The sequence below is a fragment of the Halichoerus grypus genome, chromosome 9 (genome assembly GCF_964656455.1).
Source record: "Halichoerus grypus chromosome 9, mHalGry1.hap1.1, whole genome shotgun sequence".
Taxonomy (NCBI): Eukaryota; Metazoa; Chordata; class Mammalia; order Carnivora; family Phocidae; genus Halichoerus; species Halichoerus grypus.
The window spans coordinates 98,060,498-98,078,980 of NC_135720.1; the positions used below are offsets into that span (position 1 = coordinate 98,060,498).

Here is an 18,483-nt window from a genome sequence, read left to right on the forward strand (position 1 = left end):
TCTTAGCAGAATTTTGTTATTAGGCACATTGATAGACTTTCCATTTTGAAGTAGTTGGGAGTAAAGATGAGGTCAACCTATATATCGTGAAAAAATATACAGTTGGCCTTGAACAACATGGGAGTTAGGGTGCTGATCCCCTACCCTGTGCAGTCAAAAATCTTTATCTAACTTTTGACCAAATGTAATTTGTAATAGCCTATTGTTGACCAGAAACCTTATCAATAACATAAACAGTCGATTAACACGTATTTTGTATGTTACATATATTATCTACTGCAGTCTTTCAATAAGTAAGCTGGAGAAAAGAAAATGTTTTAAAAAAAACCATAAGGAAGATAAAGGACATTTGCAGTAAGTACTGTACTGTATTTACAAAAAAAAAAAAAAATCTATGTATAAGTGGACCCATGCTGTTCAAACCCATATTGCTCAAGGGTCAACTGTATTATCATTTCAAGTATATCACATTGTACTTATTTGTTTATCCTCATCTGATGATGGGACATATGTCTTACTCATGTCTGATTTCCCACCACCCAACAAGATTTTGCACATCATGGGGAATGAAAAGAAAGAAGAAAAGGTGAATAGACAGGAAATTTCATTCTTTTTAAAAAAGATTTTATTTATTTATTTGACAGTGAGAGAGAGAGAGCGCACCAGAAGGCAGAGGGACGGGGAGAAGCAGGCTCCCCACTGAGCAGAGAGCCTGAAGCAGGGCTTGATCCCAGGACCCCAGGCTCATGACCTGAGCTGAAGGCAGATGCTTAACCGATTCAGCCACCCAGGTGCCCCTAGACAGGAAATTTCAAAGTGGAAAATGGTACCAAAAGCAATTAGAGCAATGTTTCTACTCTTGTCTTCATCCTAAACTTCCCCTTGAATAGTTATTAGATTTTACATGCGGGTGTGTGTGTGTGTGTGTGTGTGTGTGTGTGTGTGTGTGTGTATGTTCTTTGGTATTAATTCTGAGTATCTAGAGTTCAGTTTCTTCAGAAAATAAAAGTGAGAATTGCAGCTATGATCTCTGTTCTCATGGAGCTTACAATAGTTAGGCTATCTATGATTTGTGTGAAATTCGTTGGTATATTTGGAGTCGATAAGGCAATTAAAAGGACAAATTTCTTCTAAGAAGGATATGTAATAAAGACCAAAAGGAAAATTTTAGATTCTGTGTTATTGTCATATTTTACCCAATAAGTTTGTTAAAAAGAAGCCTAATATCATGCTTTTATGTGTGTGAGTACTCTATGAATGAAAGAAAAAATTTTTGGAGGAACTTAATCATTTTGTACAAGCAGGCCCAGCAGCCAAACATTGGTAGTGTGGGCCATAGACTGGAAGAGATAAAGGCCATTGGTATAGAACTCTTGTTTTTTTAAAAGGCGCTGACTTGAAATAATTTCTGTCTTGCTTTCGAAATCGTATAAAACTCATGAAACACAAAATGTGTGTTAAACCTAGAACATCCTCTAGATATTTCACTCTTTTGTTTGAATGTTTTTAAAGTACCTGAGATGAAATTGAAATATATATTCATTTTTATCTGTTGAGCCTGTTTGTTCATTTTGTATTAGTTACTAATGTGCTCTTGAATTTACGGTGTGTAGGGGAATAAACTTGGCAGATCTGGGCAACATTTATTTAACAACTTTGTCTCTGATGTCACAGTAAGCACGAGGGCCTTTTAAAAATGGACGGTTGCTTCCCCTAAGAAAGTTACAGTGGGTGAGAAAGGCATAATTACACTGAGGAAGAGCCCAGTGACAGTTATCTCCTTACATACAGTAGTTATGGATGTAATTACAATAATGTGTTTTCATGTTCTGTTATCAGAAGGTAGGGAGATTTCCATGGGGGAGGAGTGGTGGTCCAATGGGGAGAAGACTGGAAACGTCTTACGAGCAGAGCTAGAACTTGGGTTGATTCTGATGGGTCAGCGGGTGGTGCTGATGCTGTTGGCAGCTCTGGTACAACCATACCTTGAGAACCATTCTTCTACTCCGACTGAGAGACAAGGGAGAGGAGGAAGTGTATGCTGGAGATATCTCACTTCAATTCTGCCTACATTTTACTGACTGCAACTCAGTCGTGTAGCTTTGCCTAACTACAAAGGAGGCTAGAAAAGATGGTCTAACCGTGAACCCAGGAGGAAAAGGGAACTAGTTGGTTTACAACCCTACAATCTCCACTACAGGAGGGTCTGGCTGTCTTATAACTAGGGAAGTAGTTGGGGACTAGGAAAGACAACCTCGGAGACGTTAGTTTGGAGGGCAGGTCCTTCAAAACAGCAGGGTCCGTTGTTTCCTGGAATGAGACATGAGATTATGTTAACAAAATTCCTTAAAAACTTTACATGTGTCAGTGATTACGGTACTTGAAATTCAAGCAGAAGCATTTATTTGAGATCTTTAATTTGTGTTGAATTACTACTAAGCCTCATAAAGTAACACTTAATACTTTGGCATACATGAAATATTTACTGTTTTAAATGAGAATTTTTATTCATGTATTTCCCTGTTGTTACTTTCAGACAAAAATCTATGATTCCTTTCTTCTGAAGTTATATGGAAACTTTTTGAAAGGGGAGATGAAGAACAATGGTTTTAAGTTGTCCAGTGAATTCTACAAGCATGCCAAACTAATTGACAACAGTACCAGTAATGAAAATGCCCAGCATTTCTTGAGCACACACCAGACCTTAGCTTTATGTGGTAGGAACATAAATCGGGAAATGTAAATCTCTCTCTAAATCGGGAGATTACTAGTACTATGTAAGTACTTCAGATCTATGAACTCATTTCACCCTTCACAAAAACCCTACAATTAAGCAGGTATTTTTATTATTCCCATTTCACAGATTAGGTAACTGAGGCACAGAGAGACAAAGGTGTTGGTTCACACAGTTAATAAGTAGCAGAGCTGGGATTCACGTCCAAATAATCTGACTTCAGAGGCCAAGGTCATATTTGTGGTTCTCTACCTCCCTGAAACTATGGCCAAAGTGAAGGGAAGGGACAAAGGATAGGGAACTTTTAGTGCATTTGCACTAAAGTAGGTCTGGACAGGGGAGGGGTGTGTGCACACCTGGGTGGCTCAGTCGGTTAAGGATCTGACTCTTGATTTCAACTCAGATTATGATCTCAGTGTTGTGGGATCCAGCCCCGTGTTGGGTTCTTTGCTCAGCTGGGAGTTTGCTTGAGGATTTTCTCTCTCTGCCTCTCCCTCAGCCCCTCCCCGCCCTCTAAAAAATAAAATATATAGGTTTGGGGTATAAACACTGCCTTTCGGCCATAACACTTGGTTTGTTGGGCAATGGAAGAATTTATTAATCATGTGGGTTTTTTTTTCCTCCTGCCTCCTTATTAAGACCTAGTCTTTAACAAACTATTTGTTCTAGTTGCTACACCTGTCCCGGCATGGGTAGCAATGTAAGCAGCTCCTGAATCGCCTGGAGAATTCCAGAGTAAATCAGTGGAGGAGAGAAGGCAATTCTTTTTTTGGTTATGTGTCTGAGCAATTTCTTTTTCTTCTGCAGACAGGACGGTCCTTGTGGATACAAATCTTCCATTCCTCAAAGGCCTTTATGTGATGGGGACTTTAGAATTCCCTGTGGACAGAAGCAACGTTCTGAGTGTGGTGTGCATGGTCATTGCAGGCGGGGAGCTGAAAGTTGGTAAGTACAGGGCGCAAGGAATGGGAGCACAGTGGGAATTAACTCTGTTAGAAAGGCCTTGGGAAATGGTGGTGTCATCCAACAGGTTGGTTAACGGACTTTGGGGAGGGTTAAGGGAAGGGGCGAGTTTACTAGTAAAGCTTTTCCTCTGTAAGCTTTAGACACCACAGACAGAGGTGACTTTGATGGGTCAGTTTCATGGCCAGCGATGGTCATCAGACCACGTTTCTGGCCCTAGGGTTCCCATGTTACTGCTCATGGCAGGGCTCCTGGCTTCCTCTAGGCCACAGATCAATTCTGCCTCTCGTCCTTTGTCTAAGAATTTACCTATAGCTCACTCTTTCAGAAGGATTTATCCTTTGGTTAACTAACTCACGGTAAAATTTCAATTGCTATCTTAGTGCAGCTTCTTGGGAATACAGATCTGAAAGCGAAACAGGTGCTAATGCTTTACTGGGGCAAATAATTGCAGTAAAGTGGGAGTGAGGATAAAAGAGAAGTGAAAGAAGAAGGGGGGAAGCAAACAGAAGGTGGGCACAGCTGCTTAAGGAAACCTGGCTCTTTGCTTGGCTACGTGAGATGCCTCAAGAGAAGCTTTATAGAACCACCACATCTTGGGACAATAAGGGGAGCAGCTGGGGAGAAGGACAGCAGTTCACTTCGTCCACCCCAAACCCACGAACTCCTCTGTCTTTGTTATGTTTTGCAGCTCCCTGGGTAGCTAGTGGAGGGGTCAGAGGCTCAGTAGCTCCAGGAGATGGGGTTCCTCTGGCTGGGAGTGAAGTATGTTGCTGGGGCCAAGGGACAAGCAGGATGGAGTAGATCTGGGGGTAGTGTATTAATCAGGTCTGGTGCATTGGCTTACATGAATAAAAATATGAGTTGCTATAGGTGGACTGGACTTGGGACTGTTGTAGGCAATAATGATGAAAAACATGTATTGTGCCCCCCAAGGAACTACTTTTGAGCTTAGTAAGGCAGTCTGCTTTGCCACCCCCCAAAGGAGATTAAAAGAGAATTCCCAGAAACAATAATACCTTATCCCAAAGAAATAAATCACTGATGGTAAGGAAATATTTAGGTATTGTTACCTGGTAGCATCCAAATTTTAGAATCAGTCGTGAAAGAGATTTCTAGGCCTAACTACCTGTCCAAAGTTTAAATTGTTGCGAGATAATTCCTGAAAAATTATGGTCAAGGCTCTTCTCAAATACTCCTAATGACAGAAAAGTCAAAACATTTTAAGACAACCTGTTCCTTGTTCCCATTTTTAAAAATCCTATTAGACTTCTTTTTCTTCTAAAAAAAAAAAGGAATTATTTTTCTTCTAGTAAGCCAGTCTGTCTTTCTCTAATTTGTTATTTTGGGTTCTTCTCTCTGATCCATACAGGATGGGTGTCAAATTCCCTTCCCTTTGATAGCCTTTCATTCACAATTTCTTGAATCTTCTCTTTTATTTTTTCAGATTATGCAGTTCCTATTATTTTAACTATAGTTAAATCATAGTTATTTTAATTATAGTTATTGGTGTCTTAAAATAATTTTTATTTTTTCAGTCTGTTGTACAAAACTGGAAATACAGAAGAGCAAATGGGAAGTTATACAGCAGAAATGAAGTAGTCACTCATATTCCCAATTGTGAAGATAACCACAGTTAATATTTTGTACTCTTGTCTTAAAATCATTTTTTTCTGACACATGCAGGCATGTACACACATACTTACTTTAAAACACAGGATATACCGTGTGATAATTTTTTGGAGCCTGTATTAACAATGTGAGAATTTCTCCAACACATTCTATTTCCAAAATACGATTTTAATAATTTTAATATTCCATTATCTATGTGAGTATATACATACGCATCCATGTATAACAATTTAGTTAACCATTTTTCTGTTGTTGAATATCAAGGTTATTTCAGATTTCTTTTTGTCCTAGTAACTTACTATGCAATAAACATCTTAGCACTTAAATCATTATTTATATCTCTGATTATTTCCCTGGGATAGACTTTTGTAAGTAGAATTAATGGCCCTAAGGATAAGTGCAAGATTTTATTTTAACTGTGGTAAAATTCACATAACATAATTTTAATCAAGTTAAATTCGGGAGCATTTGGTACATTCACAATGTTGTGCAACAATTACCTTTGTCTAGTTCCAAAACATTTTTAAAAATTTTAATTCCAGTATAGTTAACATACAGTGTTACAGTAGTTTCAGGTGTACAATATAGTGATTCAACAATTCTATGCATTACTCAGTGTTCATCATGATAAGTGTGCTCTTAATCCCCTTCACCTGTTTTACCCATCTCCTCACCTACCTCTCCTCTGGTGACCACCAGTTTGTTCTCTATAGTTAAGAATCCATCTTTTTTGGAAAAATGTCTGTTCATGTCTTCTGCCCATTTGTTGATTGGATTATTCATTTTGGAGGTATTGAGTTTTATAAGTACTTTATATATTTTGTATACTAGCTTTTTGTCAGATATGTCATTTGCAAATATCTCCTCCCATTTAGTAGGTTGCCTTTTAGTTTTGTTGATTGTTTCCTTTGCTATGCAGAAGCTTTTTATTTTGATGTATTGTTTTGTTTCCCTTGCCACAGGAGACATATCTAGAAAAATGTTTCTATGGTCGATATCAAAGAGGTTGCTGCCTGTGCTCTCTTTTAGGATTTTTATGGTTTCAGGTCTCACATTTAGGTCCGTAATCCTTGTTGAGTTCATTTTTGTGTATGGTGTAAGAAAGGGGTCCAGTTTCATTCTTTTGCATGTTGCTGTCCAGTTTTCCCAACACCACTTGTTGAAGAGACTTTTTCTCATTGCATAATCTTTCCTGCTTTGTCAAAGATTAATTGACCATATAATAGTGGGTTTATTTCTGGGCTCTCTATTCTGTTCCATTGATCAATGTGTCTATTTTTGTTCCAGTACCATATTTTTTTGATTACTACAACTTCGTAGTATATCTTGAAACCTGGGATTGTGATACCTCCAGTTTTGTTCTTCATTTTCAAGATTGCTTTGGCTATTCAGGGTCTTTTGTGGTTCTGTACAAATTTTAGGATTAATTGTTCTAGTTTTATGAAAAATGCTGTTGGTATTTTGATAAGGATTGCATTAAAGGTGGAGAGTGCTTTGGGTTATATGGACATTTTAACAATATTTGTTCTCCAAATCCATGAACATGGAATATCTTTCCATTTCTTTGTGTCATCCTCAATTTCTTTCATCATTATTTTATAGTTTTCAGAGTATAGGTCTTTCATCCCCTTGATTAAGTTTATTCCTAGGTATTTCATTATTTTTGGTGCAACTATAAATGAGAATGTTTTCTTAATTTCTCTTTCAGCTACTTCATTATTAGTGTATAGAAATACAATGGAATTCTGTATATTGATTTTGTATCCTGCTCTTTTACTGAATTCATTTATCAGTTCTAGTAGTTTTTTGGTGGAGTCTTTAGGGTTTTCTATATATAGTAAGTATCATGACATCTGCAAATAGTAAGAGTTTTACTTCTTCCTTACCAATATGGATGCCTCTTGTTTCTTTTTCTTGTCTGATTGCTGTGGCTAGGACTTCCAGTACTATGTTGAATAAAGGTGGTGAGAATGGACGTTGCTGTCTTGTTCCTGACCTCAGGGGAAAGGTTGTCAGTTTTTCATCATTGAGTATGATGCTAGCTGTGGTTTTTTTCATCTATGGCCTTTAATGTTGAGGTGTGTTCCCTCTACACCTACTTTGTTGAGGGTTTGTATCGTGAATGGATGTTGTACTTTGTCAAATGCTCTTTCTGCATCTATTGAAGTGATCATATGATGTTTATTCTTTCTCTTGTTGATGTGATGTATCACATTGATTGATTTGCAAATACTGAACCGTCCTTGCATCCCAGGAATAAATCCCAGTGGATCATGATGAATGAATTTTTTTAATGTACTGTTGGGTTCAGTTTGCTAATATTTTGTTGAGGATTTTTACATCAGTGTTCATCAGAGATGAAATGAAGTAGTCTCTTTTTCTGTAGTACCTTTATCTGATTTATCTGATTTTGTATTGGGGTAATGCTGACCTCATATAATGAATTTGGAAGCTTTCCTTTGTCTTCTATTGTTTTGGAATAGTTTGAGAAGAATAGGCATTAACTCTTTTTTAAATGTTTGGTAGTATTTGTCTGTGAAGCCATCTGCTCCTGGACTTTTGTTTGTAAGGATTTTTTTTGATAACTGGTTCAATTTCATTGCTGATAATTGATCTATTCAAATTTCTACTTCTTCTTCATTCAGTTTTGGGAGGTTATATATTTCTAGGAATTGATCCATTTCTTCTAGTGTGTCCAATTTTTGGCATATAGTAGACGTATAACTTTTCATAATATTCTCTTAGTATACTTTGTATTTCTGATAGTTGTTATTTCTCCTCTTTCATTTCTGATTTTGTTTATTTGAGTCATCTCTCTTTCACTCTCTTTTTTTTTTTGTTTTGTTTTGTTTTGAAGAGTCTGGTTAAAGGCTTATCAATTTGTTGATCTTTTCAGAGAAACAAATCCTGGTTTAACTGATCTGTTCTATTGTTTTTTTAGTTTCTATTTTGTTTACTTCTGCTCTAATCTTTATTACTTCCTTCCTTCTGCTAGTTTGGGGTTTCATTTGTTCTTCTTTTTAGCTCCTTTTAGGTGTAAGGTTAGGTTGTTTAAGATTTTTCTTGCTTCTTAAGGTAGGCCTGTATTGCTATAAACTTCCCTCCTGGACTGGCTTTCGCTGCATCACAAATATTTTGGGCCATTATGCTTTCATTTTCATTTGTCTCCATGTATTTTTTTTTTTTTTAATTTCCTTTTTGATTTCTCAGTTGGCCCATTTTTTCTGTAGTAGAATGTTATTTAACCTCCATGTGTTTGTGCTTTTTCCAGATTTTTTCTTGTGGTTGATTTCTAGTTTCATAGCATTATGGTTGGAAAAGATGCATTGTATGACTTTGCTCATTTTGAACTTGTTGAAACTTGATTTGTGGCCTATTGTGTGATCTATTCTGGAGAATGTTCCATGTACACTTGAAAAGAAGGTGTATTCTGCTGTTTTAGAATGGGATGTTCTGAATATATCTGTTAGATCTAACTGGCTTAATGTGTCATTCAAAGCCACTGTTTCCTTGTTGATTTTCTGTTTGGATGATCTATCCATTGATATAAATGGGGTGTAAAATTCCCCTACTATTATTCCAGTGCTATTGATTACTTCTTTTATATTTGTTAATAAGTGCTTTATGTATTTGGGTGCTCCCATGTTGGGTGCATAAATATTTACAATTGTTATATCTTCTTGTTGGATTGTTCTCTTTATGATTATGTAGTGTCCTTCTTTGTGTCTTGTTACAGTCTTTGTTTTAAAGTCTATTTTGTCTGCTTGCTACCCTGGCTTTCTTTTCACCTCCATTTGTACAATAAATATTTTTCTATCCCTTCACTTTCTTCTTTTTTTTTATTTACTTATTTGACAGAGAGAGACACAGTGAGAGAGGGAACACAAGCAGGGGGAGTGGGAGAGGGAGAAGCAGGCTTCCCACTGAGAGAGAGCCCAATGCGGGGCTAGTTCCCAGGACCCTGGGATCAAGACCTGAGCCAAAGGCAGATGCTTAACGACTGAGACACTCAGGCACCCCTATCCCTTCAATTTCAATCTGCATGTGTCTTTTTAGGTCTGAAATGAGTCTCTTGTAGGTAGCATATAAATGGGTCTTGCTTTTTTAACCATTCCATCACTCCATGTCTTTTGATTGGACCATTACTTAGTCCATTCTCATTCATAGTAATTATTGATAGGTATGTACTCATTGCCATTTTGCTACTTGTTTTATGGTTGTTTTTCTATTTCTTTTCTGTTCAGGTAAGTGCATGTTTTAAGGTCTTTGATACATGTTGTCAAATTGCTTTTCAGAAAGATTTTACAAATTTGTACTCACTTCACATATCTCAGAGTTATGAGATCCCTCACACTCTCTAACATTGCCTTTAAACACCACTTTTTTCAATTCCTCTGAGAGTATGAAGCCAGAGGGAAAGAAATTTTCCTGGGTGGACCCTGACTTACTCTGAACAGAGTAAAATGAGTATAGTGACAAACATGGGCTCTAAGTCAAATGGCTTGGGATCAAATCCAGCTTGGTTACCTACTTGCTGTTTGACCTTAAGCAAATCAACCTCTGGACACATCCACTTATTCATCAGTAAAGTATATGGCAAAATAGAAACTTCCTTGGAAGAATGTTAAAACCATTAAACATAACAGCTCTTTCTACATGCTTGGCATGTAATCGGTATTTGATGAAAGTTTACCTGTCAGGGTGCTTGAAGGAAATAGATGCCATACTGAATTGGACAATTTGAGGAGATGTTAATGAAGGAAATATTCACAAAAATCCAAATGGCATGGGACTTTCCATAAGGCTAGTAACAGCAGAGCATCCTTACTACCCCTTGCTTTAAAGGAGTGAGAAAAGGAAGTCATTGCTGGAATTATGGAGGTTATTGCCAGACAGTGCCATGACCCTTTGTGTATCTGGGACTGACTCAGTACAGGGAAAGACCTATGGGAAAAAATACCTTGCTCTCACTTTCTTTCTTCCCTTATCTCTTGCTTGTTCTACCATTTGGCTAAACTCAAGCTCAGAGGAAAGGAGAAGTTGATATAGAGCATGCAGGTCAGCAGCATGCTGGGGAACTGAGCAGAGGAAAGAAAGATGAAGTTTGGAAATGGAGGTGTCAACAGAAGCTTTCCAGCACAATCAGCTTCCAGCTACCTTAATATATACCCTCCTTTTATTAGTACAGCCAAACATTAAATTAACTTCTCTGTCCAACCCTTCATGCTGTTGGTCCTGACAACTATATTGTCAACTCTAATTCCTATTCTTTTTATATGTGCTGCCTCTGCATGTTTATATCTCTACATTGCACACTTGTGTAAGGATGATTTTATTTTCCCCTGAGTTTTAGGGGGATCTAAGTGTTATACTTTTTTACTTATCTCTTTATTTTATCATTTTAATCCATTTTTTCCACAGTGGGGAAATCCTTTTAGATTCTGATCTTTTTTTCCCAGATTAATCTCATTTGCCCATTTATTTAATAGTCTATAAAATCCTCATTCAGCTAACTGATAGAAATACTTAATAAAACTGAGTCTGAAAAATGTATTTCAGGTTGACATCTATTGTAAAATTAGTCTTTTATTTATAAGTTGTTTTTTGGGCTTCTGAGTTCACTTATCACTATAATAAAAACTTGTTACCTGAAAAAATATACCTTTGAAGGGAAGTGACACAGAAACTTTTCAGTTTTGATTTATTCATTTCAAATCTTATTTTAAAATTTGTCCATTCCCCACTATATTTTTACCTATTAGTAGACAATGGTGTATTATTTTTCTCCCTGCTTTGTCCATGTGTTCCAAGCCTAAAGGTTGATTACTGGAACCCATCTGCCCAATTTTATGTGTATTATGCCTGAAGGAAAACTTTCAACCCATCTGTCTAATTCTACCACACCCTAAAGAAATCCCAACATGAAATAAATAATAAGACTGGTTAGTAAACAGACTTAATAGATGTGGACAATGGCAGAGAACACTGTCAGAGTATGTCTGCTGTCTGATGCCATCTGATCCAAGTCCTAGCATTGTGGAATTATATTCTTGGTCGTCCTGCTTTTAAGTCAACTGGTGCTGGAAAAAGGTATCAACTGAATTTTAGTAGAGTAGAAAGATAGAATGCTATAGAATTAGAAGGGAAGTTTAAGATCAAAGCTTTGCTTAGAGGGTTATAGCTGCATCACAAATGCCAAACTCAATTTCATTCTTTGTTCAGTGATTGTCTCAGTAATCTGATAAAACATTTGGGATAAGCTTAGAGTATTTCATTTGTGTGTCCATTCTTTCATTCATCATGTGATTGCTCATTGCCTATTTTTTGCCAAGTACCATGGGAGAAGTTGGATGTACAGAAATACTAGTCAACCACCCTAGTTCTCAAGAGATGTCTCAGCAAAATAGTGGAGACAAAGAAGTAAAAACATAATTGGAAGAGTCCCATCTTCCAACCTGGAGGGAGCTTAAAGATAGAGGAAGAGATCTGAAAAGGCACATCTTTGTGGAAATATATCACACCTTTAGGAAGTTGTAGGGAATAGTCTGAATTGCAGGATGTATACATTGGTGGTAGCTGGTGAAGCTTCTTGGCCTTATACATTATGTTAAGGAGTTTAGAGCTTATCATGAAGACAGTGAGTGGGTAGTCCCTGGATAGTTTTAGGTAGGGAAGTGACATAATTAAGTGTGGTCTTAGAAAGATCACTCCTGGAGCACCTGGGTGGCTCAGTCGTTAAGTGTCTGCCTTCAGCTCAGGTCATGATCCTAGGGTCCTGGGATCGAGCCCCACATCAGGCTCCCTGCTCCACGGGAAGCCTGCCTCTCCCTCTCCCACTCCCCCTGCTTGCATTCCCTCTCTCGCTGTGTCTTTCTCTGTCAAATAAATAAATAAAATCTTTTTTTAAAAAAAAGGTCACTCCTGGTGGTGTGGATGGTGTATTGGAAGGGACACAGTGAAATGTGAGAAGCTACTGAAGTGTTTCGGGAGAGCAAAGGAATGAACTAAAGCATTGGCATTAAAGAGAAGGAATAAATTGCAGAAATACTGAGGGTATAAAAAATCACTAGAACCTAGTGGCAATTTTGATGTGAGGTGAGAAGGAGTTGTTTAGAATATATCCCACATTTCAGGTTGGGAGATCTGGGTTGATGGTAGTGCCAGGATGGAATTACCTTTTTACTACTTGTTAGTTGAGTGACTATAGGTAAGTTATAGGATCTATCTCTGTCTCAGTTTCCTTACCTCCAAAATGGGAATAATAATAGTTCTTATTTCATGGTGTTTCATGAGAATTAAATGAGTGAGTATTTATTAAAGTGCTTGAATAGTGTCAGGCACATAGGAAGCCCTTATAGTTGTTTGTTGAATACATAGACTCATACACCTCAAAATTTGATTTCAATGGAGTGTGTAAGTGGCTAAAATTTGGGGGAGCACCACCCTTTTAAGGGTGGTAGAGGAAGCTGAGTTCAGGGAGGAGGATAGAAAAGAAACAGCAATGTAGGTAGAATGAAAATGAAATGATAAGAAAATAATATCTTGAAACACAGAAGGGAATTTACAAGAAAGAGAGAGTGGTCATTAATATAAGATATAGCAGAGAGAGCAAAGAAAGTAGGAAAGGAAATTAGCCATCTTATTTTGGCTTTTTTTTTTTTTATAATGGCTGTCCAATATAGTTTTGATACAAAATGTTATTTTGCATGTGGAACAAAGAAAAAATTCAACACATTATTTGAGGGACAGTAACTTTTAATGAGTTCAATACCATTTATCTATTCTTCAACAACTTCATTTTTTTGGGCTTTAATATAATCTTAAGTACAATTGAACATATTAAATCTCATGTTTAACAATGAACAGTTATCCACATTAAGAGTGATGTCATGAAACCTTTATATGCATTCATGAATAACTTTCTTTTGGATGAGCAAATGTGGCAAATTAGTAAATATTAAGGAGAGAATAATTTCTCTGATATGATGACTGTCCAAAGTTTTATTTATAGATTTATCCTGTCTCTGTCCCCTTCCTGCTTCCTTTCCTTTCTTACTCTTTCATTGAATGCCAGCTAAGTGCCAAAAATTCTTCCTGGGACTTGAGTAGTCAGCAGTAAGCAAGACAGATAAGATTCCTGTTTAATGAAATGAAGTCCAGGTTGGATCTGCGCACCATAGATTAGGGAGTTAGTAAAAGCCTTTCTGAAAAGTCATTGTGACCTCAGACCAGAGACACAAGAAAAAGCTAGACTTGCAAAGATTCGGACTACAGGTTTCCAGACAGAAGGCAGATCTAGCACAAAAGTGCCAAGATAGAGCAGGAATGTGCTTTATGTAGTTGTAAAGCAGAATGGCAAAATAGTAGCTGGAGACTGCTGAGCAGTAGACACATGAAGAAGGCTGGATTTTAAGCAATGTAGTGTCACTTGCTAAAGTATTAAAGACACAAATGAGCCTAAGTCTTTCTTTCAGCTCAATGCCTTTTTCTTGTAACATTTTCATTGTCCCTAGACTTAAATGTCCACATCTGTAAGGAAGGAATTATAGTGTTAATGTGTAAATGACTGCAGTGCTTCCCACCCCCCACCCCAGTATGAAAGGAATAAAACAGTGGTGAAACACATTGGAAAAGCTGGTGATATTCTACAAATCCAAAGTATTTTCAATTTTTAGTCTAAGAGAAGAAAACTCATAAAAATGCCCAACTCAAAGCCTGTTTAATAAACATTGGTTTGTTGATTGTTTTAAATTTTGCATTTCTTTGACCATGAGTAGCTATCTGAAGTCATCATTTTCACCAGTGTCTCTTCTTAGAGGAGACATCATTTGTATGCCTTAAAATGTGTTCTTTGTTATTTTAGATATCAATGAGGTTAACATGTTATTCATTCAAATGTTCAACTCAATAGAGAGATTGATTGATTGATTTAAAGAGAAAGAGTGTGAGGGTGGGAAGGGGCAGAGAGAGAATTTTAAGCAGGCTTCATGCCCAGCACAGAGGCCAACATGGGGCTCAATCTCACGACCCTGAGATCGTGACCTGAGCTGAAATCAAGAGTCAGATGCTTAACCAACTGAGCCACCCAGGTATCCCAGGAAAGAGTATTTTAATCTCATGGTTCTAAAATTGCAAATGGACAATGCTCTTCTGATAGTTTGTAGGTGGCTTTCAGAGAGGGATTACCAGTAATAATTAGTGTCTTTAAAAGTTAATAGAACCCTCCTTGATCACTAAGTAAGCAAGGACATGCCCCGCACATCAATTTCCCTGAGGACAAGGCAGTTCATTGTGTCTTTGGCCTGTCACAACCAGGTCACATGACATGCTGCCTAGTTGCTCAGTAATTATGCTAAGAACTGGGTTTTTATCTTAAAACTTGTCACATATTGTTTTGCAGAGCTAGTGATGGGTATTTGTCAGCCCTGTCTCACATTTGTAGCCAGGAGCCTAAGGTCATCATTAGCACATGACTTTGATTGTCAGGAAATGAAGTACTAGGTGTATGGAAGTTTCTTTCATTTCTTCCATGACTGGGACTTTCTCAATCCTAAAGAAGAAAAATCCATACACAGTTTATTGCCTTCCAAACTGACAGTTCTGTAAGGCTCATTGGATGATTAAGTAATAAAAAGGAGACAAACCAGAGAAAAGTGTAGATTAAAACATATCTTCTAGCCTAAAGCCACAATACCCAGTAGTTAGACTCATTGAGTAGCCAGAGAGAATCTTGTAGTGATGTTTAAAAATAACATATTAAGTTAAAAAATATATATATATATATCCTCTTTCAGGTTTAACTATGATTAGAAAATAATACAAATAATCACACATTTAATGTGACTATAAGTATACCTAGATGCCTGCAAAATAGATCATTTATAAATTAGCTGATATGAATCATCAGTCAACAGATCAGTTTCTGTTTACACTGACAGTTCTCTAATTAAACTACATGTTAGCTGATGAAATAAAAAAGCGACACAAAAGGGATGTTACTTTTAATTATTGTAGTTATTTAACTCTAAGACAAAAGCATAAAAGCTTTATTCTTCACAGGTTCAGGAAAACACTAAACTCCATTTCTGTGAGTCTCGAAGCAAACTGGCAGCCAATGTTTAATACGTATCTCAAAATGAAATTAAGCACCGAAATATCTCTTTATTTGCAGGTGGATATTAGTTCTCTGACAGATAAACATCACTTTATACTTAAATATATATGTATTTTAAAGCAAAACACTAACACAAGAAATGATTCTTCTGTTTTGTCAGGCTATCAGTTTCTACTAAACAGTAACATCCTTCCTTTAATATTTTAATATTTTGTAAGTCGGTGTTCCCCAAACTATATTTTGGATTTTTGAACTTCTGTTACAATAACATAAGATTCCTTAGAAATTGGGGCGCCTGGGTGGCTCAGGCGTTGAGCGTCTGCCTTCGGCTCAGGTCATGATCCCAGGGTCCTGGGATCGAGCCCCGCATCCGGCTCCATGCTCCGCAGGAAGCCTGCTTCTCCCTCTCCCACTTCCCCTGCTTGTGTTCCCTCTCTCGCTGTGTCTCTCTGTCAAATAAATAAATAAAATCTTTAAAAAAAAAAAAAAAAAAAAAAAAGATTCCTTAGAAATTTATTATTTTTAAATGATTTAAATAGTGAATTATGTAATAAATAAAATAACTGTTAAGTATTATTTAATTATTTTTGCATGGAAAAACTAAATTATTTTAAGTAAACAGGTGATTAAATGAATGAATGAGTAATTTGTTTCCTTGTTTAGCAACCTCTTACCAGAGCATTTGAGTTTAAGATAAATTTAATTGTATTTTCTGCAGTTCCTTGGGCTGGACATTCAAATAAGTAATCACCTAATATTTTTACCATTGAAATGTCTAGTTTCTAGCACTGTAGAAACAGAACATTACTAGTTGGGAAGGGCTTGCCTTCTTTTTCTTAATTTCTAAATTTAAATGTTAATTTTAAAATGTGTCATTTCTCCATTGTTACTACTACTATTTTTTACTATCATTACCACGAAGAGCCAACATTTTTAAAAGCACTTAAAACATTTTATATTATATGTAGACACTGGACCAATGTATCATTAACATGCAGTACATCTTTAAACTCTCAATAAACATATGCTATTATCGTGCCTATTTTCTAGTTGCAGAAACCAAGGTTTACAGAAGTGAATAAGCTCACCCTTGTTTATAAAGGTTTAAGGATTTTTATACATTTTGCCAGTATGTGAATGAGTAAATTATGTATTAACTTTTATCTTAATATTCTATCAATTGTTGGACAAAATGATAGGTCTCATCATGATAAAAATTTGTCAGCCTAATAAAATCACTCTCAGGGGGGTTAGAGATTATCATTTGATTGTGCCTGCTGGTTACTCTTATGACCAATCATTATTTCATTGGACTGAGAGTCCCTCTCTCCTGCATTTTCTTTTTTTTTAATCCAGGTTTGATTTTATAGGAGAGGAGTATTTTAGGAATAGGTGGGTCAAATGGACACTAGGAATTAAAAGCTAATTCATAATAAAATCTGCTTCACAATTTAATTGGTTTAGCACCATTTGTCAGTTTGGGTCTGATAGTAAGAATGTTCTAGAGGTGTTAAGCATCTGCCTTCAGCTCGGGTCATGATCCCAGGGTCCTGGGATCGAGCCCTGCACTGGGGTCCTGGGATCGAGCCCCACATCGGGCTCCCTGGGAAGCCTGCTTCTCCCTCTCCCACTCCCCCTGCTTGTGTTCCCTCTCTCGCTGTCTCTCTCTCTGTCAAAAAAATAAATAAAATCTTTAAAAAAAAAAAAAGAATGTTCTAGAGGCTCTGCTCTGAAGAAAATAGCTATAGCAGGACATGAGAAAAATAGTTATGCTCCAGTTAGAAGCTCAACTTCTAAAGTCATCACCATATAACCTATTTCAGAGGACAAAAGAAAATATGCAAAATTGATTTTGGGGGGTAATTTCTTAACCTATCTTTCATGTGCAATCACGATATTTCATGGAATTTCAAGGTTTACTTGGACAGAAATACAAATTATTTAGAAACACAATTTGTTGCTTTGGATTTAATGAAAAGAAACTGAAAAAAAGATATGTTGAAATTTAATCAGTATATATTAAATATATACTTTTTTTTGCATATCAATTATATCTCAATAAAGCTGAAAAATATTAATGGCATGGAGAAGCAGTAACACAAATATAATTTTGGTCAGTTTCCATTCTCTTGATCAACAAATACTTATTGATGAATGTCCTTGAAACATAATAATAAATAAAGTTTTACTAATTATGAAATATGATATGCATATACAGAAAAGTTTATGAAATAAAAAACTACCCAGCTAAATTAAACAGAAGTCCATTCTAGCAGGTATGTAGTGAAATCTCATTATTGTTTAATTTGCATTTCTCTCATTTCTAATGCGATTGAGCACTTTCAAATTTTTTTATTGTCTATTTGATATCTTGTTTTGTGAAGTAGATGTTCTCTTGCCCTTTTTTAAATGATGTATTATCTGTTTTATATTGATTTATTGAAGTCATTTATATATTGTAGAACATACCTTTTGTTGGTTATATTATTGCAAATGTCTTTGCCCACTCTCTGGCTTGTTTCTTCACTCTCTTAATGGTATCTCTAGATAATTGGAAAATCTTTGTTTCAATATAGATCATTTTATAAACCTTTCTCAATATGAATTGTATATTTTGATTGAACTGTGGTCAGCAAGCACATGCTATATGATTCCAATCCTTTTAAATTTGTTAAACTTACTTTACGGTCACCATAGGATCAATATTTGTGACTCTCTTGTGCATGTCTGAAAATGATACGTGTTCTTCATGAGTTCAGTTTTTCATCTCTATTGTTAGATTTGGCAATCATATTATTCAAAACTGCTATATGCTCACTGCTTTTTGTTTATTCTGTGAGTTATGTTTGATTTTCCACTGTTGTTATAAATATATCTATTTTCTTTGTAATTCTGTCAATTTTTGCTTTACTTATTTTGCAGCTATGATGCTAGGCACATAGATGCTTAAGATTATTCTAATATTGGTGAAATGGGTCTTTTTTACTCTGGAGTATTCCTCTTTATTTCTAATTGTTTTCTGCAAGCAAGAAGATTGGTA

At 36.3% G+C, this 18,483-nt stretch overlaps 1 protein-coding gene across 1 annotated transcript in view; it reads left to right on the top strand.

Annotated features, from left to right (window-relative positions):
- The window catches only part of PKHD1 (PKHD1 ciliary IPT domain containing fibrocystin/polyductin), a 443,829-nt gene that overhangs the window by 275,370 nt on the left and 149,976 nt on the right, over nucleotides 1–18,483 (top strand). Inside the window, exon 52 of the mRNA XM_078054411.1 lies at nucleotides 3,542–3,679. Coding sequence (XP_077910537.1) covers nucleotides 3,542–3,679 — 138 coding nt within the window. The remainder of the gene's footprint in view (nucleotides 1–3,541; nucleotides 3,680–18,483) is intronic.